This window comes from Oncorhynchus keta, chromosome 15, assembly GCF_023373465.1.
Source record: "Oncorhynchus keta strain PuntledgeMale-10-30-2019 chromosome 15, Oket_V2, whole genome shotgun sequence".
Classification (NCBI taxonomy): Eukaryota; Metazoa; Chordata; class Actinopteri; order Salmoniformes; family Salmonidae; genus Oncorhynchus; species Oncorhynchus keta.
In genome coordinates this window covers 24,287,575-24,314,248 of record NC_068435.1, presented here as the reverse complement: position 1 = coordinate 24,314,248, position 26,674 = coordinate 24,287,575, and the positions used below count along the sequence as shown (strand labels likewise).

At 41.0% G+C, this 26,674-nt stretch overlaps 1 protein-coding gene across 1 annotated transcript in view; it reads left to right on the top strand.

The window, feature by feature from the left end:
- LOC118395206 (pappalysin-2) overlaps positions 1-25,754 on the top strand; it is a 71,173-nt gene extending 45,419 nt beyond the window's left edge. The window contains exons 16-23 of the mRNA XM_052463729.1: positions 6,888-7,065; positions 11,219-11,432; positions 12,182-12,353; positions 12,458-12,590; positions 13,083-13,192; positions 14,562-14,633; positions 23,248-23,346; positions 25,179-25,754. Of these exons, the coding sequence (XP_052319689.1) occupies positions 6,888-7,065; positions 11,219-11,432; positions 12,182-12,353; positions 12,458-12,590; positions 13,083-13,192; positions 14,562-14,633; positions 23,248-23,346; positions 25,179-25,286 (1,086 nt within the window). The 3' untranslated portion in view covers positions 25,287-25,754. The remainder of the gene's footprint in view (positions 1-6,887; positions 7,066-11,218; positions 11,433-12,181; positions 12,354-12,457; positions 12,591-13,082; positions 13,193-14,561; positions 14,634-23,247; positions 23,347-25,178) is intronic.
- The last annotated feature ends 920 nt before the right edge of the window (positions 25,755-26,674 follow it).

Here is a 26,674-nt window from a genome sequence, read left to right as displayed (position 1 = left end):
TCTTACCCCATCAGGTAAGAATAACTCTAGGATTAGACTAGGGTCTTACCCCATCAGGTAAACACAACACTAGGATTAGACTAGGGTCTTACCCCATCAGGTAAGAATAACTCTAGGATTAGACTAGGGTCTTACCCCATCAGGTAAACACAACACTAGGATTAGACTAGGGTCTTACCCCATCAGGTAAGAATCAAGAATAGGTCTTACCCCATCAGGTAAACACAACACTAGGATTCGACTAGGGTCTTACCCCATCAGGTAAACACAACACTAGGATTAGACTAGGGTCTTACCCCATCAGGTAAACACAACACTAGGATTAGACTAGAGTCTTACCCCATCAGGTAAGAATAACTCTAGGATTTGACTAGGGTCTTACCCCATCAGGTAAACACAACACTAGGATTAGACTAGGTCTTACCCCATCAGGTAAGCACAACTCTAGGATTAGATTAGGGTTTTACCCCATCAGGTACGCGCAACACTAGGATTAGACTAGGGTCTTACCCATCAGGTACGCACAACACTAGGATTAGACCAGGGTCTTACCCCATCAGGTACGCACAACACTAGGATTAGACTACAGTCTTACCCCATCAGGTAAACACAACACTAGGATTAGATTTTACCCCATCAGGTAAGAATAATTCTAGGATTCGACTAGGGTCTTACCCCATCAGGTAAACACAACACTAGGATTAGACTAGGTCTTACCCCATCAGGTAAACACAACACTAGGATTAGACTAGGGTCTTACCCCATCAGGTAAACACAACACTAGGATTAGACTAGGTCTCACCCCATCAGGTAAGAATAACTCTAGGATTCGACTAGGGTCTTACCCCATCAGGTAAACACAACACTCGGATTAGACTAGGGTCTTACCCCATCAGGTAAACACAACACTAGGATTAGACTAGGGTCTTACCCCATCAGGTAAGAATCACTCTAGTATTCGACTAGGGTCTTACCCCATCAGGTAAACACAACACTAGGATTCGACTAGGGTCTTACCCCATCAGGTAAACACAACACTAGGATTAGACTAGGTTTTACCCCATCAGGTAAACACAACACTAGGATTAGACTAGAGTCTTACCCCATCAGGTAAGAATAACTCTAGGATTTGACTAGGTCTTACCTCATCAGGTAAACACAACACTAGGATTAGACTAGGGTCTTACCCCATCAGGTAAGCACAACTCTAGGATTAGATTAGGGTTTTACCCCATCAGGTACGCGCAACACTAGGATTAGACTAGGGTCTTACCACATCAGGTACGCACAACACTAGGATTAGACCAGGGTCTTACCCCATCAGGTAAACACAACACTAGGATTAGACTAGGGTCTTACCCCATCAGGTACGCACAACACTAGGATTAGACTACAGTCTTACCCCATCAGGTAAACACAACACTAGGATTAGATTTTAACCCATCAGGTAAGAATAATTCTAGGATTCGACTAGGGTCTTACCCCATCAGGTAAACACAACACTAGGATTAGACTAGGGTCTTACCCCATCAGGTAAACACAACACTAGGATTAGACTAGGGTCTCACCCCATCAGGTAAGAATAACTCTAGGATTCGACTAGGGTCTTACCCCATCAGGTAAACACAACACTCGGATTAGACTAGGGTCTTACCCCATCAGGTAAACACAACACTAGGATTAGACTAGGGTCTTACCCCATCAGGTAAGAATAACTCCAGGATTAGACCAGGGTCTTACCCCATCAGGTAAGAATAACTCTAGGATTCGACTAGGGTCTTACCCATCAGGTAAACACAACACTAGGATTAGACTAGGGTCTTACCCCATCAGGTAAGAATAACTCTAGGATTAGACTAGGGTCTTACCCCATCAGGTAAACACAACACTAGGATTAGACTAGGTCTTACCCCATCAGGTAAGAATAACTCTAGGATTAGACTAGGGTCATACCCCATCAGGTAAGAATAACTCTAGGATTCGACTAGGGTCTTACCCCATCAGGTAAGAATAACTCTAGGATTCGACTAGGGTCTTACCCCATCAGGTAAACACAACACTAGGATTAGACTAGGGTCTTACCCCATCAGGTAAGAATAACTCTAGGATTAGACTAGGTCTTACCCCATCAGGTAAACACAACACTAGGATTAGACTAGGTCTTACCCCATCAGGTAAACACAACACTAGGATTAGACTAGGGTCTTACCCCATCAGGTAAGAATAACTCTAGGATTCGACTAGGGTCTTACCCCATCAGGTAAACACAACACTAGGATTCGACTAGGGTCTTACCCCATCAGGTAAACACAACACTAGAATTAGATTAGGGTCTTACCCCATCAGGTAAACACAACACTAGGATTAGACTAGGGTCTTACCCCATCAGGTAAGAATAACTCTAGGATTCGACTAGGGTCTTACCCCATCAGGTAAACACAACACTAGGATTAGACTAGGGTCTTACCCCATCAGGTAAGCACAACTCTAGGATTAGATTAGGGTTTTACCCCATCAGGTACGCACAACACTAGGATTAGACTAGGGTCTTACCCCATCAGGTAAACACAACACTAGGATTAGACTAGGGTCTTACCCCATCAGGTACACACAACACTAGGATTATACTAGGGTCTTACCCCATCAGGTACGCACAACACTAGGATTAGACTACAGTCTTACCCCATCAGGTAAACACAACACTAGGATTAGATTAGGGTTTTACCCCATTAGGTAAGAATAATTCTAGGATTCGACTAAGGTCTTACCCCATCAGGTAAACACAACACTAGGATTAGACTAGGGTCTTACCCCATCAGGTAAACACAACACTAGGATTAGACTTGGGTCTTACCCCATCAGGTAAACACAACACTAGGATTAGACTAGGGTCTCACCCCATCAGGTAAGAATAACTCTAGGATTCGACTAGGGTCTTACCCCATCAGGTAAACACAACACTAGGATTAGACTAGGTCTTACCCCATCAGGTAAACACAACACTAGGATTAGACTAGGGTCTTACCCCATCAGGTAAGAATAACTCTAGGATTAGACCAGGGTCTTACCCCATCAGGTAAGAATAACTCTAGGATTAGACTAGGGTCTTACCCCATCAGGTAAGAATAACTCTAGGATTCGACTAGGGTCTTACCCCATCAGGTAAACACAACACTAGGATTAGACTAGGGTCTTACCCCATCAGGTAAACACAACACTAGGATTAGACTAGGGTCTTACCCCATCAGGTAAGAATAACTCTAGGATTCGACTAGGGTCTTACCCCATCAGGTAAACACAACACTAGGATTAGACTAGGGTCTTACCCCATCAGGTAAACACAACACTAGGATTAGACTAGGGTCTTACCCCATCAGGTAAGAATAACTCTAGGATTAGACTAGGGTCTTACCCCATCAGGTAAGAATAACTCTAGGATTCGACTAGGGTCTTACCCCATCAGGTAAACACAACACTAGGATTAGACTAGGGTCTTACCCCATCAGGTAAGCACAACTCTAGGATTAGATTAGGGTTTTACCCCATCAGGTACGCGCAACACTAGGATTAGACTAGGGTCTTACCACATCAGGTATTACAACACTAGGATTAGACCAGGGTCTTACCCCATCAGGTAAACACAACACTAGGATTAGACTAGGTCTTACCCCATCAGGTACGCACAACACTAGGATTAGACTACAGTCTTACCCCATCAGGTAAACACAACACTAGGATTAGATTTTACCCCATCAGGTAAGAATAATTCTAGGATTCGACTAGGGTCTTACCCCATCAGGTAAACACAACACTAGGATTAGACTAGGGTCTTACCCCATCAGGTAAACACAACACTAGGATTAGACTAGGGTCTTACCCCATCAGGTAAACACAACACTAGGATTAGACTAGGGTCTTACCCCATCAGGTAAGAATAACTCTAGGATTCGACTAGGGTCTTACGCCATCAGGTAAACACAACACTAGGATTAGACTAGGGTCTTACGCCATCAGGTAAACACAACACTAGGATTAGACTAGGGTCTTACCCCATCAGGTAAGAATAACTCTAGGATTCGACCAGGGTCTTACCCCATCAGGTAAGAATAACTCTAGGATTCGACTAGGGTCTTACCCCATCAGGTAAACACAACACTAGGATTAGACTAGGGTCTTACCCCATCAGGTAAGAATAACTCTAGGATTCGACTAGGGTCTTACCCCATCAGGTAAACACAACACTAGGATTAGACTAGGTCTTACCCATCAGGTACGCACAACACTAGGATTAGACCAGGGTCTTACCCCATCAGGTAAACACAACACTAGGATTAGACTAGGGTCTTACCCCATCAGGTACGCACAACACTAGGATTAGACTACAGTCTTACCCCATCAGGTAAACACAACACTAGGATTAGATTTTACCCCATCAGGTAAGAATAATTCTAGGATTCGACTAGGGTCTTACCCCATCAGGTAAACACAACACTAGGATTAGACTAGGGTCTTACCCCATCAGGTAAGAATAACTCTAGGATTAGACTAGGGTCTTACCCCATCAGGTAAACACAACACTAGGATTAGACTAGGGTCTTACCCCATCAGGTAAGAATAACTCTAGGATTCGACTAGGGTCTTACCCCATCAGGTAAACACAACACTAGGATTAGACTAGGGTCTTACCCCATCAGGTAAACACAACACTAGGATTAGACTAGGGTCTTACCCCATCAGGTAAACACAACACTAGGATTAGACTAGGGTCTTACCCCATCAGGTAAGAATAACTCTAGGATTCGACTAGGGTCTTACGCCATCAGGTAAACACAACACTAGGATTAGACTAGGGTCTTACGCCATCAGGTAAACACAACACTAGGATTAGACTAGGGTCTTACCCCATCAGGTAAGAATAACTCCAGGATTAGACCAGGGTCTTACCCCATCAGGTAAGAATAACTCTAGGATTCGACTAGGGTCTTACCCCATCAGGTAAACACAACACTAGGATTAGACTAGGGTCTTACCCCATCAGGTAAGAATAACTCTAGGATTCGACTAGGGTCTTACCCCATCAGGTAAACACAACACTAGGATTAGACTAGGGTCTTACCCCATCAGGTAAGAATAACTCTAGGATTAGACTAGGTCTTACCCCATCAGGTAAGAATAACTCTAGGATTCGACTAGGGTCTTACCCCATCAGGTAAGAATAACTCTAGATTCGACTAGGTCTTACCCCATCAGGTAAACACAACACTAGGATTAGACTAGGTCTTACCCCATCAGGTAAGAATAACTCTAGGATTAGACTAGGGTCTTACCCCATCAGGTAAACACAACACTAGGATTAGACTAGGGTCTTACCCCATCAGGTAAACACAACACTAGGATTAGACTAGGGTCTTACCCCATCAGGTAAGAATAACTCTAGGATTCGACTAGGGTCTTACCACATCAGGTACGCACAACATTAGGATTAGACTACAGTCTTACCCCATCAGGTAAACACAACACTAGGATTAGATTAGGGTTTTACCCCATTAGGTAAGAATAATTCTAGGATTCGACTAGGTCTTACCCCATCAGGTAAACACAACACTAGGATTAGACTAGGGTCTTACCCCATCAGGTAAACACAACACTAGGATTAGACTTGGGTCTTACCCCATCAGGTAAACACAACACTAGGATTAGACTAGGGTCTCACCCCATCAGGTAAGAATAACTCTAGGATTCGACTAGGGTCTTACCCCATCAGGTAAACACAACACTAGGATTAGACTACAGGGTCTTACCCCATCAGGTAAGAATAACTCTAGGATTAGACTGGGGTCTTACCCCATCAGGTAAGAATAACTCTAGGATTCGACTAGGGTCTTACCCCATCAGGTAAACACAACACTAGGATTAGACTAGGGTCTTACCCCATCAGGTAAACACAACACTAGGATTAGACTAGGGTCTTACCCCATCAGGTAAACACAACACTAGGATTAGACTAGGGTCTTACCCCATCAGGTAAGAATAACTCTAGGATTAGACTAGGGTCTTACCCCATCAGGTAAACACAACACTAGGATTAGACTAGGGTCTTACCCCATCAGGTAAGAATAACTCTAGGATTCGACTAGGGTCTTACCCCATCAGGTAAACACAACACTAGGATTAGACTAGGGTCTTACCCCATCAGGTAAGAATAACTCTAGGATTAGACTAGGGTCTTACCCCATCAGGTAAGAATAACTCTAGGATTCGACTAGGTCTTACCCCATCAGGTACGCACAACTCTAGGATTAGATTAGGGTTTTACCCCATCAGGTACGCACAACACTAGGATTAGACTAGGGTCTTACCCCATCAGGTAAACACAACACTAGGATTAGACTAGGGTCTTACCCCATCAGGTACACACAACACTAGGATTATACTAGAGTCTTACCCCATCAGGTAAACACAACACTAGGATTAGATTAGGGTCTTACCCCATTAGGTATGCACAACACTAGGATTAGACTAGGGTCTTACCCCATCAGGTAAACACAACACTAGGATAAGACTAGGGTCTTACCCCATCTGGTAAGAACAACCCTAAAACTTCCAGAAATCACTCTATTTTTAAGAAACTGTGCATTATAGAAATCATATATAAAATGTATATTATAAGACCCCTCCACTTTATCCCCCTACACATCAACATTGAATTTGAGAGCATTTGAAAGTAACATGAAATAGTACTAGCCTTAAATGACTGTCGAAATATAGATCGTAGAGGAACTATTACAAGTAGCAGCAGTAGTATACAGTATATTTGTATTACTGTAGTAGCATGCCATATGCCATCATGTCTGTGTAATGGTAATGTATTAATCTTCCATTGAAAGCAAGAAACGGAGCTTCAGTGTCTAAATGGAGCATGGGACCATGTTGTGAGCTGTCAGCTAATTGACTGTGGGCACCCTGACCAGTCTCACATCTACTTCGCTGTCTTCAGCTGCCCCTGGGGAACAACATTTGGCAAGCAGTGCTCTTTCACCTGCAACCCCCCCGCCATGCTTCAGGGTATGTATGGTCAACGGTAAAATTATAATGATACAAATTTACATGCACATTTTGTTTTAATAACAGTTTATAGGTTCAGATAATTATAGGTCCATTTATTATTTTAATGAAGTGGGAAATTGATATTCATTCATTCATTTACACAACATGAATGGCACATTCTAACATTTTCTCAGAGAAATTAACTTGACCATGAGGCTGTCATTGCTGTTTTATTTTTTACCTGAGGGGTCTCAGTCTGTCTAAACCTTAAATTGTTCTTCGGCTCTCCCCATCGGAGAACAATAACCCTTTTTGGCTGCAGGTAAAACCCTTCTGAGTTCAATGTAGCACTCTTTCCGCAGAGGGTTCTACATGGAACCCAAAAGGTTGTACCCAAAACCAAAAAGGGTTCTACCTATAACCAAAAAGGGTGCTCCTATGGGGACAGCCGAGAACCCTTTTGGAACCCTTTTTCCCACGAGTGTATTACCTCATGTTGTACACAGAGTGGCTTGGAGTCAAGCCTGATGTGGCATCATGGCGTAGGAGTTGTGAGGTTGTTGTGAGGCGAGGCTGTTCAGCCGGCCCTGGGACTGAACTGAACAGCTTGACAGTTGGTCTTGGTCCACGTCCAGTGGACGGAGGCCCTAGGCTTTGTGTAAATAGGAAAGTAGCATGCAGCCATAGCTGGTTGATGACAGGTGGGGATAGGAAATAAGGCAAACAAGAGAGGGTTTCTATCTCTGGACTCGCCAGCAGGGCCGAGTGGGACTCATGCTGGCAAGAACATTCTGGCTTAGTGCCCGCCTGCCATTTCATTTACCTCAGGGCCCCTGGCTTCTAGCTTCTACTACAGGGTTTTATCCCTGTCTTCTAGGTTCTATAACAGGGTTTTACCCCTGTCTTCTAGCTTCTACTACAGGGTTTTATCCCTGTCTTCTAGGTTCTACTACAGGGTTTTACCCCTGTCTTCTAGGTTCTACTACAGGGTTTTATCCCTGTCTTCTAGGTTCTACTACAGGGTTTTACCCCTGTCTTCTAGGTTCTACTACAGGGTTTTACCCCTGTCTTCTAGGTTCTATAACAGGGTTTTACCCCTGTCTTCTAGGTTCTACTACAGGGTTTTATCCCTGTCTTCTAGGTTCTACTACAGGGTTTTACCCCTGTCTTCTAGGTTCTACTACAGGGTTTTATCCCTGTCTTCTAGGTTCTATAACAGGGTTTTACCCCTGTCTTCTAGGTTCTACTACAGGGTTTTATCCCTGTCTTCTAGGTTCTACTACAGGGTTTTACCCCTGTCTTCTAGGTTCTACTACAGGGTTTTACCCCTGTCTTCTAGGTTCTACTACAGGGTTTTATCCCTGTCTTCTAGGTTCTATAACAGGGTTTTATTCCTGGCTTCTCGGTTCTATAACAGGGTTTTACTCCTGTCTTCTAGGTTCTACAACAGGGTTTTACTCCTGTCTTCTAGGTTCTACTACAGGGTTTTACCCCTGGCTTCTAGCTTCTACTACAGGGTTTTATCCCTGTCTTCTAGCTTCTACTACAGGGTTTTACCCCTGTCTTCTAGGTTCTATAACAGGGTTTTACCCCTGTCTTCTAGGTTCTACTACAGGGTTTTATCCCTGTCTTCTAGGTTCTATAACAGGGTTTTATTCCTGGCTTCTCGGTTCTATAACAGGGTTTTACTCCTGTCTTCTAGGTTCTATAACAGGGTTTTACTCCTGTCTTCTAGGTTCTACCACAGGGTTTTACCCCCGTCTTCTAGCTTCTACTACAGGGTTTTACCCCTGTCTTCTAGGTTCTGCAACAGGGGTTTACCCCTGTCTTCTAGGTTCTACTACAGGGTTTTACTCCTGTCTTCTAGGTTCTACTACAGGGTTTTACCCCTGTCTTCTAGGTTCTACTACAGGGTTTTACCCCTGTCTTCTAGGTTCTGCAACAGGGTTTTACCCCTGTCTTCTAGCTTCTACTACAGGGTTTTACTCCTGTCTTCTAGGTTCTACTACAGGGTTTTACCCCTGTCTTCTAGGTTCTGCAACAGGGTTTTACTCCTGTCTTCTAGGTTCTACTACAGGGTTTTACTCCTGTCTTCTAGGTTCTACTACAGGGTTTTACCCCTGTCTTCTAGGTTCTACTACAGGGTTTTACCCCTGTCTTCTAGGTTCTGCAACAGGGTTTTACTCCTGTCTTCTAGGTTCTACAACAGGGTTTTACTCCTGGCGTCTAGGTTCTACTACAGGGTTTTATTCTGGCTTCTAGGTTCTACAACAGGGTTTTACTCCTGTCTTCTAGGTTCTACAACAGGGTTTTACCCCTGTCTTCTAGGTTCTACTACAGGGTTTTACCCCTGTCTTCTAGGATCTACTACAGGGTTTTACCCCTGTCTTCTAGGTTCTGCAACAGGGTTTTACCCCTGTCTTCTAGGTTCTACAACAGGGTTTTACCCCTGTCTTCTAGGTTCTACTACAGGCTTTTACCCCTGTCTTCTAGGTTCTACTACAGGGTTTTACCCCTGTCTTCTAGGTTGTACAACAGGGTTTTACCCCTGTCTTCTAGGTTCTACAACAGGGTTTTACCCCTGTCTTCTAGGTTCTACAACAGGGTTTTACCCCTGTCTTCTAGGTTCTACAACAGGGTTTTACCCCTGTCTTCTAGGTTCTACTACAGGGTTTTATTCCTGGCTCTAGGTTCTACAACAGGGTTTTACTCCTGACATCTAGGTTCTATTACAGGGTTTACCCCTGTCTTCTAGGTTCTACAACAGGGTTTTACTCCCGGCGTCTAGGTTCTACTACAGGGTTTTATTCCTGGCTCTAGGTTCTACAACAGGGTTTTACTCCTGACATCTAGGTTCTATTACAGGGTTTACCCCTGTCTTCTAGGTTCTACAACAGGGTTTTACTCCCGGCGTCTAGGTTCTACTACAGGGTTTTACTCCTGGCTTCTAGGTTCCACATGGCAACTCCCAAAATATGTACACTTAGTATACCAAACACTAGGAACACCTTCCTAGTATTGAGTCTTGATACACACAGGAAACTGTTGAGCATGAAAAACTCAGCAGCGTTGCAGTTCTTGACACAAACCGGTGTGCTTGGCATACCCCGTTCAAAGGCACTTAAATATTTTGTCTTGCCCATGCACCCTCTGAATGGCACACATACAGAATCCATGTCCTTCTTTAACCGGTCTCCTCCCCTTCATCGACACTGATTGAAGTGGATTTAACAAGTGACATTCAATAAGGGATCATAGCTTTAACCTAAATTCACCTGATCGGTCTGTCATGGAAAGAGTAGGTGTTCTTCATGTTTTGTATACTCAGTGTATACCAACACCTAGCTTGTTATTGACAGTACTTTGTTAAGCTATGGTCAATCAGTGAGCCCTTTCTGAATTGTTTGATGGATTACCGATACTGACCCAACATGTTGATCCTAATTTGTATTTACCCATTGACATGCATTACTAAATACCCAGCCGTTCCTCCTTATACAGCTGTACAGGTGTAAGATTTGAATTTTAGCTAGTTTGCTACAGCAGGAGATAATCCTGCAGCAACAGGAAATGTGGATTATAATTAATGGAAATGTTTGTAGGGGGTGATACATTTGTCATAAGGGAAAATCAAGTGTGACATTTCAAAGTAGAAATGATAAAATTCAGAAGCCTTTTAAACCTCAAATACACTACAAGTTTTACATTTCCTACACTGCAGGAAAGTTATCTTACTAAAGGTAGGTCAAATTAAGATCCCACATCTGTATTGGATTTAGTTAATGATTGCAACACCAGAGCAGAGCTTAAAGACCTTATAAAACTTTAAACCATGTCAAAGATTCATTACATTTTATAGACCAATAAAATGAACACAACTTTTAGATTATTATGATGACATATATATACCAACAGAACCTTGTGTGGGGGCCTTAGATAATTGAGCATTATGCACTGGCAAGTATGGATACATACTGTACATTAGATCATATTGACATCACTAATATTCCACAAACTCACCTTCTCTCTTAGCAAATGAACAAAGGGACTGATTCCAGATGTCAAATTCATTAAGAGTTTAAATAACAAACCTCAACTCATCATTATCATTAAATGATATACAATTCTGTGTGAGGTTTGAATTGATTGTGTGCCTTTATTTGTTTTGCAGGGGACAGTGATAGGTTGGTGTGCCTAGATGATGGTCTATGGTCCTTCCCTGAAGCCTACTGTAAGATAGAGTGCCCAGAGCCTCCTACAGTACCCAACGCCAAGCTCCTAGTACCCCAGTGCAATGGTACAGGACATGATGTGGGTACCGTATGCCGTTACAAATGTAACCCAGGTTACTATGTTACGTCCAGCCTAAACACAAAGTCAAGAAAGTGAGTAATGTGTTATGTATCACTTTTCTTTTGCTCCATAAACATGTTATAGAACAGTGTTAATAGCTTATATTTTATGTAACAAGGAACAATGAATGCATCCCATATTTCCTCCACGGATCCTGAGTTTAAATAGCACAATTCATACATTTAAATGTATTTTTAGATCCATCAACCTTGCATACCTGTATACGGTTTCTAAGCATAGCAACATAAACCTCCAATAAATTCCATACCAATGGTTACTTGCCTCATTATTGTTTTCCAGTTGAATTAATTGGGTAACTTCACCTCATTATCGATGTAACTCACGTGTTTCTAATGAGATTCCCATTAGTAAACCGCTGGTGCCAGTTTATTTCCGCCCTTTGTTGGAGTCAGCATTATCCCTTGACTATTGGGCAATGTTGGCTGTCAAAGACAATGTTCTTGAATCTAGCTGGACCTTCTAAGACTGCTCAGCATGTTCTACAGGACTAACTGCATGTACAAACTAATATGAGAACATAATTTTTGCACCTGGACTTCTTTATGAGTTTTTCAACTCACTTTTAAGATATGTGAAAATCTTAAGCACCTTATTAATGCAACGTGTTAAAAGCTAAAAGCACTATAAAAATGGTTTTAAATTATCTTGTTTATTATTACTTTTGAGATGTTTTAAATTAAATTTGAAACAACAGAATTTTGTGTGTGTGTGTGTGCGTGCGTGCGTATGTGTGTCTGCATGTGTGTTGTGTGTGTGTTAGGAGGAGGTTTCTGAAGGTGGAGTGTGTAGAGGGGGGCCAGTGGGAGGAGGGGGGCTGTGAACCCGTTCCCTGTCCATCTCTGCCTGCTGTCTTTGAGGGCATGTACACCTGCACCAATGGCAGGCACTACAACAGCCTCTGTACCCTCCTGTGTCCCCACGCCTCAGAAAACGTAAACAAAAGATGCGATCTCGGTCTACTTTCTGAGCTTGAACATCATCCCATCCCATCAATAAAGTATTATCTTATTCATTCAGTTTTTATCTCTTCTGACAGCACACGATTCGCTGCACTAAAGATGGCAGGTGGACAGAGGAGTTCACCATGTGTACAAGGTTAGCTGGAGCCTGCCCACCTCCGGCTGATGTCAATCAGGTTCAGTTTGCCTGTGACGAGAGTTTCAATGTTGGTAAGTCTCCTTCTTAACTTCTCCAGCTTGAGGACACTCCTCATTACACTTAATGTAGTAATGCACAGCAGTGTTTTGTACTGTAGTAATCAATAGACTGTCAGTATTATTTTAAAGACAATGCATTGCATCCATTCTGTTGGTATTTGTTTGGTCATGAAGCTTCTACGATGTAACAGAACGTGTTTTAACACCTCATGATTATGTAATACTATATCTTAAAAATATATATATACATGTATATTTTTACCCAGACATGAGTATTCTTAATTGTTTAGATATTATGAATTGTGGAGCGTTCTGTAGCATCCCAGAAGGCATTGGAAAATATAACATAGCCATAGCAGGTAGCAGGTGGTAAAACACTTTGCAAGCCGAACTGCCAAGCTGTTGAACCACAGATGACTAGTCTCAACTTTTTTTATTTGCACATGAATAAATTCAACAGATGCAAATCAGGGTAGAAGGAAAGCTTACTTTGTGTCACTGCAGGTGCAGTTTGCTACCCAACATGCAGTGCAGCCCTGCATGACCCAGTGGTTTTAGCCAATGGTACCACAGCAGACAACGTCAAGCACTGGATGCTGCCAGGCAAGGTTCAGGTAAGGTGTTTGACTGATGCAAACGTTGAGATGCTTCGTTATTTACTGAATGTTATTAGCATTGGCTGATATCCCCCTTGTGTATCCTTAGAGCTTCACAAACAGGTCTGAGGCTTGCTCAAATGATTCATTTGAATGAGTAAATGACTAAAACATGTGGTTATCTATACTTCAAATCGAGCTTTTCCTGCAAAAAAGCTACATTTGCAGCTTATTTTACTCTGTGTATTAATATTATTCAATATAAAGAACCAATTGCAAGCTTCCTGCTTCTTTCCTGCTAAGTTAGGGCACTGTTAGCCTTACTGTGAAATCTGTAATGATCAAATGTTTATTGTGATTTCTGCAAGATTGACATACAGATGGCAAGTTATGATGGTATAAAGAATCGGATGGACCAAAAAAAGTGATATGTGACATCAGGGGTTATACTATTATAAATAGGCGCCTTTCATCAAGAATCTCTGGAACACGCAATCATCATGGCGGAATGTCTAGGAATTTCAATGATGTGTCAGAGTGAAATATACTGTTGTTTTCTTAAGAAGGGCAACCTGCCCAATATCATCTCAAAGGTTCGCTTTGACATGAACGCTAGGGTAAACATCCCTATCATTTGACCCTGTATTGCCCTCAAACTCAACTCTGGACCTCGAAGCTGTTCTGCTGCATTTTTTCATTGTTCTAAATCAGGGGCTGGGGCTGATTTAGACCTGGGACACCAGGTGTGTACAATTAATTATCAGGTAGAACAGAAAACCAGCAGGCTCCGGACCTCACAGGGTAAGAGTTGAGTACCCCTGCTCCTTTGGGTGGCCCTTCACTGAGCCAGCAGACCTAACTGCCTTCCAAAAAGTTTGGAACTGATTTTGATAACTTGAGCTGTATTACTGGCACGTCATCTTGATCCAAGGCATTATGACTGTATCCCTTAACCAGACAACTTTTGGGACACAAAGGAGTATCCTGTTACTCCTACAGTCTTTGTCAGTCAATCAATATGATTAGTACGCTGTCGTTCCAATTAAGGTAGAAAGAAAATGCCACAGACCATTATGAGAACTCAAGATGACAGTGCCATTTTGGCTAGATCACTTCATAACACCAAATATGGTCTTGTTGACTAAATGTTTTTGGTTTGGTGGGAGGTAGTGTAAAGTTGGAGCTGGATTTAAAGTTAGAGATCTTTATCAAGTGTAGTCATTGACATTTTGTATCACCAAAAAGTCCTGTGTACAGACATACATATATACATATACAGACATATATTTCCTGTAAGCCTAGTTTAACTGAAATCGGTTTAGATCTATAGAGCTTGATGTTGATACTGATGACTAATTACAACGTCTCAATCAATGTTACATTACAGGACATCGTCTGCACAGGAATGATGAGATGGCATCCTGACCCCAAACTCATACAATGTATCCAGTCATGTGAGGTGAGTGTTCTATCATAGGCAAAATTGACACCAGGGATGGGGGGACATGTGCCCCCCCTAATCATTTCTGTAACTTATTATGTCTGCTACCATCCCACCTGGCCAACATCCGGTGAAATTGCAGAATTATAAATATTTCACTTTCATAAAAACACAAGTGTTATACATCAAAATTAAGTTTAACTTCTTGTTAATCCAGCCGCTGTGTCAGATTTCAAAAGGGCTTTACGGCGAAAGCACACCATGCGATTATCCGAGGACAGCGCCCCGCATACAAAAGCATGAAAAACATATTTCAACCAGGCAGGTGCGCCACGAAAGTCAGAAATAGCGATATAATAAATGCCTTACCTTTGATCTTCTTCTGTTGGCACTCCAAAAGGTCCCAGATACATCACAAATGGTCCTTTTGTTCGATAATGTCCTTCTTTATATCCATAAAAACTCAGTTTAGCTGGCGCGCTTCAGTCCATAATCCACCCAGTTTCCCTCCATCAAAATGCATACAAAATTAATCCCAAATGTTACTGATAAACTTTTACAAACAAGTCAAACAACGTTTATAATCAAACCTTAGGTACCCTAATACGTAAATAAATGATAATATTTAAGACGGAGAATCGTTATCGTCTTTACCGGAGAAAAATACCAAAGAACGCGCTCTCTTCCACGTGCTTGGAAACACTACATCCAAAATGGGAGCCACCTAGAAAAACTACAATGTCTGTCTTATTTTTCCAAAAACCAGCGTGAAACTCTTTCTAAAGACTGTTGACATCTAGTGGAAGCCCTAGGAACTGCAATCTGGGAGGATTTCGCCTTATAATAAAAGTGACAGCCATTGAAAACAGTGGTAGGCTGAACATTTGTTTTTTTTGGGATGGTTTGTCCTCAGGGTTTTGCCTGTCAAATCAGTTCTGTTATACTCACAGACATAATTTTAACAGTTTTATAAACTTTAAAGTATTTTCTATCCAAATCTACCAGTTATTTGCATATCCTATATGCATAGCTTCTGGGCCTGAGTAACAGGCCGTTTACTTTGGGCACGCTTTTCATCCGGACATGAAAATACTGCCCCCTACCCAGGTTAAAATAAACAAATAAAAATGTTTTGGTTGAGGTACCCCAGCCAGAACACGTCAGATAGTATATAGCACATCATAATCAATGGCAAAATGTGTAGAATTGCAGGAAATTTGCTTTAACAATCGACTTTGGGCATGAACAACGGTCCAACTCCGTTTGATGGTTCATCGATGTGTCTTTCTGGTCATGCGCGCCGTGACTGATGTAGCTAGTTCATCAGCTAAGCTAGCCACTTGTAGCTAGCCAGGAACTCCTCCAGTATGTGTTGATGTCATTTTGGATGGAAGCTGTAGAGATAGGTAAGAAATGGCACTCCTGTAGCCAAATATCTTGTCAATATTATCAATTTTTTTAAGCATTAAATGACCTGCTATTATAGTGCATTGATCATTTATACAGTTTAAAGCCGTTATTTTTGCCCAAAGTTGACTTGTAAAGTAACTGTCCAGTGTTTCCAGATTTCTATTAAATATATCTAAAAAACCCACCATTTTCTCTCTTCCTCATTACAAAATGTGTAGAGTAGCAAGAAATTAGCGTTAAAACGGCTAAATGTGTTACAAACCTGCAAATCTTTTATTTACATTTTTGGGGGGGATTGGGGGGCCTTCCACTTATCCTTCCACTTGTACTGTGTTTTCAAACCCATCCATATACCCCTCAAGAGAGGCATAATAAGTCAGGTCAAACTGTGTAGAATTGCAGGAAATGTATTTTAAAATGTCAACAACAACATAAATACACCCGGGCTTCCCGTCTGCAATTTTGCAGTATTATACTGTACCAACATGATTAAAGATGAGACATGTCAAATCAAATCAAATGTATTTATATAACCCAGTTGATATCTCAAAGTGCTGTACAGAAACCCAGCCTAAAACCCCAAACAGCAAGCAATGCAGGTGTAGAAGCACGGTGGCTAGGAAAATCTCACTAGAAAGGCCCAAAACCTAGGAAGAAACCTAGAGAGGAACCAGGCTATGAGGGGTGGCCAGTCCTCTTCTTGCTGTGCCGGGTGGAGATTATAACAGAACATGGCCAAGATGTTCAAATGTTCATAAATGACCAGCATGGTCAAATAATAATAATCACAGCACTTGTCGAGGGTGCAACAGGTCAGCACCTTAGAAGTAAATGTCAGTTGGCTTTTCATAGCCGATCATTGAGAGTATCTACCGCTCCTGCTGTCTCTAGAGAGTTGAAAACAGCAGGTCTGGGACAGGTAGCACATATAATATATTTTGCCAATCTCCTCTGCTCTGTTCTATCGCTACAGTCTGTTTTTATCTCTCTATTGTGTTAGTCTTCAAAATGGAGACCCGAGCAATACATGCTTTGAAAAAGTATTTTCTTACCTGATCATAATCACCCCTAACATCAAAACAATTGTGTTTTCTTTAAAGCAGCCTAAGCTTGAACAGACTTGCTCTACATTTATTGCAGAAAAATGATTACATGTTTTACTTTAAAAAGTAAATAAAACCAAAACCATACACCCTTCATTTTATCATACTGTACATACTCCTACCTCAACCAAGAATATTACCACCAAGACCCACATTAAATTAATTGCAGATAAAGCAAACGACATTGTGGGTCCACTGAGAATGTTTATGCTGTATTCTAAGGGAAGGTGTGGTTTTACGTCAAAATCCATTGTCCACGAGAGGAACAGCTTGTGGGTTTGAACACGGTTAACTCATCAGATTTACATTTAGGTCACTTAGCACACACTTATCCAGAGTGACTTACAGAATGAATTCAACTAAGGTAGGTAAGACAAGCACATATCACAGTCATTGAAAGTAAAAACAGTAAATTAACCTTAGTGCAGTTCCTTCACCTACAGGGGAATGAAATGGGCCTCAAGTGTGCACCAACTATGGCACGGTTCACTGCAAACTATGAACCTCTCTCGCTCTACCTTGTTCAGGCTTTATTTGTTGAAATACTGATCACTGGCGACAAAGCATAATTTCTGAGGCTGACGGTGTTCCATTTCTCTTTCATCGTTTCCTTAGATTTTGTCTATTTTCAGGGATCAAATTCAAAGGCAGGCTTATTTTGATATATTTGCCCATTAATTTATTAGCTGTCATAGTACACTATTATTATCCAGAACCTTTTTATTCGGAATCCACCAGACTTTAGTGTAAACTGGAACTATCTATGGAACATATTAACTGTTCATGTCTCATGGTATTAAAATATTTAATCTACCTGCCAACAATTCTTTCCTTCAATCTTCAGTTGCTTATAACCAGATACTCCATGACAACATTGTAAATTATACCACTCCACATGTGTTACAAATGCTCCCTGACAGATCTCATCCAGATGCTCATTTTCAAAATAGGATGATGAGGTCAGTTAAAGGAATACTTCAGTGCTTGTGGAAACCATTTTTATGTCTTTACGTGCAGTTTGAAGGAAGTTGCTAACTAGGCTGAATGGACAGTAGAGAGCAGAGAGACAACTGAATAATGTAATGAGGGTGTGTCGAGACTAGCCAATCAGCCCTTCAAAAACAAACGATTTAGCATACCCCATGTACTCCACATTTAGACAGCCAGTATAAACTCTTCTCTCGTTCACAAGTTGAACTTGCAGTGGGAGTAATACTTGTTATAAATAACATCATATATTTATACTTTTGTATACTTTTTAGACAGTAGTTCTGAAATACCCGAAAATTGCATACTACGGCACATACAGTGCCTTTGGAAAGTATTCAGACCCCTTGACTTTTTCCACGTTCTGTTAGGTTACAGCCTTATTCTAAAATGTATTCAATAGTTTTTTTGACTCATAAATCTACACACAATACCCCATAATAACAAAGCAAAAACTATTTTTTACAAATGTTTAAAATGTATAGAAATAAAAAAGCGGAAATATTTCATTTACATAAGTATTTACTCAGTATTTAGTTTTTTACTCAGTACTTTTTTACTCAGTAGTTTGTTGAAGCACCTTTGGCAGCAATTACAGCCCTGAGTCTTTTTGGGTACGACGCTACAAACTTGGCACACCTGTATTTGGGGAGTTTCTACCATTCTTCTCTGCAGATCCTCTCAAGCTCTGTTAGGTTGGATGGGGAGCGTAGCTGCAAAGCTATTTTCAGGTCTCTCCAGAGATATTAGTCCGGGCTCTGGCTGGGCCACTCAAGGACATTGAGACTTGTCCCAAAGTCACTCTTGCCTTGTCTTGGCTCTGTGTTAGGGTCATTTTCCTGTGCGGTGGTGAACGTTCGCCCCCAGTCTGAGGTCCTGGAGCAGGTTTTCATTAAGGATCTCTCTGTACTTTTCACCGGCCATCTTTGCCTCGACCCTGACTAGTCTCCCACAGTCCCTGCCGCTGAAAAACATCCCCACAGCATGATGCTGCCACCACCATGCTTCCCCGTAGGGATGGTACCAGGTTTCCTCCAGACGTGACGCTTGGCATTCAGGCCAAAGTATTGAATCTTGGTTTCTTTGCTATGTTTGACTGGGCAGCCGGCTCTAGGAAGTGAAGAGTGGTGGTTCTAAACGTTTTCCATTTAAAATTATGGCGACCACTGTGTTCTTGGGGACCTTCAATGCTGCAGAAGTTCTATGTTACCCTTCCCCAGATCTGTGCCTCGGCACAATCTTGTCTGGGAGCTTTACGGACAATTCATTCGACCTCATGACTTGGTTTTTGCTCTGACATGCACTGTCAAAATATCTAAAAAACAGTTTTTTTATGGGGAGGATTTTATCCATTAACTAGGCAAGTCAGTTAAGAACAAAATCTTATTTTCAATGACGGCCTAGGAACAGTGGGTTAACTGCCTTGTTCAGGGGCAGAACGACAGATTTAAACTTTATCAGCTCAGGGATTCGATCAACGCTCTAACCACTAGACTATCTGCCGCTCCGATTTTAGAATAAGACTATAACGTCGCAAAATGTGGAAAAAGTCAAGAGATCTGAATACTTTCCAAAGGCATGGTCCACATATCTGCACATACTGTACAATCATTGCTCTCTCTCGCTCTGCTGTGGGTGTATGATGTGCCACTTGCTAACTGTCATTCATATGGCGAGGGGATGAAGCTCACTGGTAGAACTCAAATTGCTATAGGGGGGAAATGTGGGGGGAAATGTAGGGAAAATGGCACAGCATAGCTTCAAGATAAACAGTCAGTTTCAAACAAGTGATTTTGTGGCTAATTGAGGTAAAATAGTAACTCTGCTCATTACATAAGTATGAACTACACATTCACACATCCAGCCCAAAGCAGGAGGTTTAAAAAATATTTAGTAGTCACCAAAGTTCAAGAACATGTCTTTAAATAGTCCAATTTTACAATACCTTGAGCGGTAACTGTACCTTGAAGTTTAACATTTGCCAGACACACATTAATGTTCCAGGTTTTTTTTGAACCGCTAAACATGACTTTACATTTGAGAAGGAATTTAGAGGAGAACATAATTAGTGAGCGAGCTCTGAGGAAGTCCCAATCAGGAAACGGTAATGTGGGCCCTTGAGCAAGGCAGTTAACCCCCAACAACAACTGCTCCCCGGGCGCCATGGACGTCGATTAAGGCAGGCACCTCTCTGATTCATAGGGAAGACTGAAGACACATTTCTGTTGAATGCATTTAGTTGTGCAACTGACTAGTTATCCCATTTTCTTTACCAAAACATTAAAAGGTGTTGCTATGGAGTTTATTTAGTTTGTTGTATCTTTCACTTAGCATTAAACTAAGTCCGTCGGCTCTCTCTCTAAGCGTAACCCCTTCCTTCACTCCAACAGGATGTTTAGGTTTAATCTATAACCACGTGTGGCTTTTAAGTTGTAAGATTGTTTTCATGGCATGAAGAGATAATGTTTATGAGGAATCGCCACCCTTGGGTGTCGCTAATGATAAACTTAGTCCACATTTATTTTGGTATTGTTGAATTACCGAGTCATCCTGGAAACAGTTGCATTGTGTTAATTTATGTTTCTTCAAAACGTTTTTGTCTTAATGGAAACAGTTGTGTTGTGTTTATGTTTCTTGAGAAATATGTTTGTGTGAATAACAATAACAAAGGGGTTCATTTAAAGTAAATTCTGGATTCTTTAAATACCAATTTGGATGACGCAAGTTTAAAAAATGCAATGGACTAGAATCCCTAAGAACCCCTCTTCGATTGAAGCCTGGAAAATGAGTAAACAGACAGGTTGGATATCCGATAGTGGATATATTTATTCGCTGTTGTAACTCAAACAGCTCATCAAGCTATCAAAGGGATGAGTTGTCCCTCAGATAGCACACTGTATGGCATCTAGTCAACTGTAGGAAAATACAGTGTACTAGAACAATGGATTTTTCAAAAAGAAAACACCAAGGTTCTGGGCAAAAGTCGGCCTCCCCTCCAAAGTCTGCTGGTGCAGACACGGCATCATAAACACCTTTAAACTTGGTACATTACACTGACACCATAATCCAGCCGACATCAGAGTTCCAAGTATGTTCTAAGAGGCGGTACTATTAAATTTACTGACAGTTTACACAAGGCCGTTAGAAGTCGGGAGGTCTCTCTCTGCCTTATTTCCCAGATTCCTGGAGCACTCCGTGGAAGTCTGATCCATCAGTCTTGTCTATGACCCCTTATCACCTTTAAAATTACATTAATGGTACCTTTATCAAATAAAAAATACGATGACTCACAAGTGGAAAAGTCATGCCTCTTTCTTACGTTATGGAGAACATATGGGTGATAAGAAAGGTGTGGGGAAATTGTTGATAGAAATGGGCATTTGGACGAGTCAAGAGTGTCAACTTTGATTTTTTTTTAGGGAAAGCATGGGTGTTCATACTGTTGATGTTACAGTATTTTTATTGTCTTGCTTTATAATGAAAGGTGTCAAGTACTGACGTTAGATCATTAAAGACTAAAGACTTTTCAGATTTAAATAGTCTAACTTCTGATTGTACTTATTTAACCAATGTTAAGGGGTCATGTTAAAGATACATTACAACCAGAAGCAATATACTACTTTCTCATGTTTAGAAGTTGTTACATTATGTAACATACAGTTAAAGTCGGAAGTTAACATACACTTAGGTTGGAGTCATTAAAACTTGTTTTTCAACCACTCCACACATTTCTTGTTAACAAACTATAGTTTTGGCAAGTCGGTTAGGACATCTACTTTGTGCATGACACAAGTAATTTTTCCAACAATTGTTTACAGACAGATTATTTACACTAATTTGACTGTGCCTTTAAACAGCGTGGAAAATTCCAGAAAATGATGTCATGGCTTTAGAAGCTTCTGATAGGCTAATTGACATAATTTGAGTCAATTGGAGGTGTACCTGTTGATGTATTTCGAGGCCTACCTTCAAACTCAGTGCCTCTTTGCTTGACATCATGGGAAAATTAAAATAAATCAGCCAAGACCTCAGAAAAAAAATGTAGACCTCCACAAGTCTGGTTCATCCTTGGGGGCAATTTCCAAACGCCTGAAGGTACAATGTTCATCTATACAAACAATAGTACACAAGTATAAACACCATGGGACCACGCAGCCATCATACCGCTCAGGAAGGAGACACGTTCTGTCTCCTAGAGATGACCTAAGACAGGGAATTTTTACTAGGATTAAATATCAGGAATTGTGACAATTGTGAAGCTGTTGTGAGTTCAAATGTATTTGGCTAAGGTGTATGTAAACATCCGACTTCAACTGTAAGTGTTGCAAAACAACAGCTTTATGTTAGGCACCATAGTAGAAATGTATGAAGACCACAGTATTGTATTACAAATGCACCTGAAACCAATATGGTCCATGAGCCAGTTTAAAAGCCTATTTGTCTTACAAAGGGAGTATCAACAAATTTTGCCAAAGAGTCTGTTTTAATTACTGGCCAAATTATTTAGTAAAAAACAAAACAATTAAATAGATTTATTTACGGCTTGGCAGCTTTGAAAGGCAAGGAAAATGATTTTGGAGTGGGGGCTAGATTTGAGCAGAGGAGAAACTCTGCAGAAATCTCCCCAGCAGCTGCCATTCTACTGTGATGTGGATTCAGGTACAACCTGGAGTGTTTGAAATGACTCCATCGGCCCGGGGAAAGCCAACAGTATCTTTGGCAGTCACCTCTTATTTTCTTATTTTTGGCACAGCAACTTTAAGGTTAAGTTAAAAAACGTTAAAGGCTTTCATTATGACGCATTTAAGATTTTTATGTAACATAAATTTGACAATTGCGTGCCATTGCCGAGTTAGACAGAACTCCCCAAAGTACTGAAAAAATGGTTAAACGCAGTACCCTATTCCTGTCTCATGCAAAATACTGAATCACAGCTCTGAGAGGTCAGGGATCAGCTCTTTACTAGGTGTTAATTAATTGCATGAAAAGGCAATGGTATCCACTATTGGCACTTCCCATTGTGGGTTTGGTTGAATTCTGTTGATGTTGATGCCTGCAAGTAGGAAGTTGCCTCATTTTTGATGATGTCATCTTTTGGATGCTACCTTTAATAAGAATTTCCTTTTTTCCAGCCCTTTGGGGGAGATGGTTGGTGTGACACCATCAACAACCGGGCCTACTGCGAGTATGATGGAGGGGACTGCTGTCCATCCACACTCTCAACCAGAAAGGTAAATTAACCAATGCAGATGTTCTTATCCAAAGTGACTTACAGTTAGTGCATTTATCTTAAGATAACTAGGTGGGACAACCACATATCACAGGCCTAGAAAGTATAATTTCTTCAATATCGTAGCTGTCAGTAGAATCAGAGCTAGAAGGGGAGGGAGGTCAAGTGCAAGTGCTGGTTAAGTTATTTTTTTTGGTGAGGAGGATTATTTAAGATACTGTTTGAAGAGGTAGGGTTTCAGATGTTTTCGGAAGATGGGCAGGGACTCTCACTTCCATGTGAGAGTCAGTCTACTGCGGTGAGAATGTTTTTCTCCCACATACCTGCTATTTTGCTTACTGTATAATCATGGTGCCTATTCATTCCTGGGAGTGCTGCAGCCAACTAACTGGAGGTCATTAGTCTCTATCATGTCTGTAGCTATGACTCATGGCGGTAGCACAGCTATTCACGGTTCCCCCTTGAATGAGTAAGCTCAGCAACGGAGTGCCTGTCATAAATACATCAGCAGCTAAAAAATATTTTATGAGGGGAAGGCTTAGTGTCCGTGGTCTTCTGCAACTGTAAAACACCAGTTAAACTATAAGGCTCTGAGAAAGTGAAATAAAACGTAAGCGACAGCATCCTGCCACTGTGGGTCCAGCGGAACTGTGGAGCACTGGTGTTTTATACAGCCCATGGAAATGCTTCTGGTCTTCAAGGCACTTCCCCGATTGGCCACTTTGATTTCTAGAGTCTGATTTTCGGTCCAAAGGTCCAAGCTAGCAGCAGAAGACTTGGATAGTAGACTAGGAAGATGATTCAGTTCACTCGCTTCCAGTTGAAGGAGAGACGTGTAATGAGCCTCGATGTGCTCTACATGTTTGTACAGTGCAATCTATTCATTCAATTAATTAGTTATCTAAAACACATTTTATTCCACTTTCAAAGCAGTTTTGTGAAGTCATGATAAACATTGGTTAGCAACTACTCAGAAGTACATACAAAACAGTCCAAGATTTGGCTTTTGTTTGACGCAAGCAGGAAAAACATCCAGCCCCTGTTGTCCAGAGGTTGTTAGAACAAACCAAAAGCAGCAGAGTATAGTTTTGTCCCAAATGACAGCCTATTCCCTACATAGTGCACTGTATCATTTGGCTCACCACTGCCTCTATCAATGAACCAACGTAGGGCTTAGGAAACACTTTGTTGCCAAACAAACACACATTTAATGGGAGAGAGCAGTCTCTGATCTGTTTCTCTTCTTAACCTTCTGGAACAGTTGCTAAATCTTCAATAAAACTATTACCTCCATTAAACATCAGTGAAATCAATGCTAGGCTAGCCTCAGCATTTAGCTCGCCTCTCATGTTTACATTTCTTGCAACAGAGTGCTAGGCAGGGCATCTGGGTTTATTTTGCAACCTGTGGTGATGGCTTGCTTCCTAGACAAGACCTGGCAACCCCTGTTGTTGATTCTTAACATGTGTTCATCCGTTCACCTCTGTGGTATATTCCCTCCCCCGATACTCAAGGTTTCTCACCGTTGAGTCCATGGTGAACCATTTGACATCACTCCCTTCATTTATCTCTCTGGAGACATTTGTTTCTCTTTAAAATTGTGAAGAAATATAACATGTGTCGAGCTCACACATATAATACTATGCAAACTATTGGATAGGTAGGACAAACTGGCTTCTTATGGGCATAGTTTGAAGTTTATTGCATTGTTAAATGTATGCAATTACATTGTGTATGTATTAGTTAAGTTGGGGAAATGACCTATGTTTGTGATTGTATTGCCTCTTGAGATTTGTTTGTTTCTAATCTCCTGGTTACTTGACTGATTGACAGGTCATTCCGTTTGGTGCCAACTGTGATCAGGATGAATGCACTTGCCGTGATCCAAACGCTGAGGAGAACAAGAGTAAAGCCAAATACTTGGAAGCAGGACTGTTATGAACGATGGATCGTTATGTGTGAACAGGGCCAAGGCTGGCTCACAATGAAACAACACCAGATGAACTTCACCCCTGGACATGATATATTTCCATTTTGTTTTCCTATTAGGGAGCAATGAAGGTAATCTCTTCTTAGACAAATATAAAAACTGTTTTAATATTGTAGCTTTTAGGATTCCAACACAATAACTAATCTGTAAAGACAACTAACTTGTATAGAATAATATATTTGGGCAATCTCTAATTTCGTAGATGTGGTTATGGAAGACTACAGTATTATAACATCATATCACATAATACATATTTATCCATATCATAGGTACCTAACTTAACACTTTCTGCGAAGAGAGTTGTTGTTAGATGTAGCAGTTCTCAATAAATATTCCATACAGATTTTGTGTAATCTTGTTCTGTGTGATATTATACTGTACTTTACACTTGATGTTGAATAAACCGTAATAAACACTGATTTTATCTCAATGTTTCTGGATCTCCACACCCCTCTGAACATAAGGGGGACACATACTATATGCATCTCAAATGAAATGTTATTTGTCACATGCTCCGTAAACAACAGGTGTAGGCTAACAGTGAAATGCTTACTCCAACAAGATAAATAGATTTAAAAAAAATGTTTTTTATCTTTGCAACACGAGGAATGAATACACAGTGAATAACCAATAAGAGTAACGAGTAAAAAATTACATGGCTATATAATTGAGGTAGCTATGTAGAGTTGAAGTTGGAAGTTTACATACACTTAGGTTGTAGTCATTAAAACTTGTTTTTCAAACACTATGAACCACGTTTTTCAACCACACATTTTTTGTGAACAAACTATAGTTTTGGCAAGTCGGTTAGGACATCTACTTTGTGCATGACACAAGTAATTTTTCCAACAATTGTTCAGACAGATTATTTCACACACTGTATCACAATTCCAGTGGGTCAGAAGTTTACATACACTAAATTGACTGTGCATTGAAACAGCTTGGAAAATTCCAGAAAATTAAGTCATGACTTTAGAAGCTTCTGATAGGCTAATTGATGGTCAATTGGAGGTGTACCTGTGGATGTATTTCAAAGCTTATCTTCTAACTCAGTGACTCTTTGCTCGACATCATGGGAAAATTAAATGAAATCAGCCAAGACCTCAGAAAAAAAAATGTAGACCTCCACAAGTCTGATTCATCCTTGGGAGCAATTTCCACATGCCTGTACAAACAATAGTATGCAAGTAAACACCATGGGCCCATGCAGCCATCATACCGCTCAGGAAGGAGGCGTGTCCTGTCTCCTAGATATGAACGTACTTTGGTGTGAAAAGTGCAAATCAATCCCAGAACAACAGCAAAGGACCTTGGAAAAATGTACAAAAGTATATATATC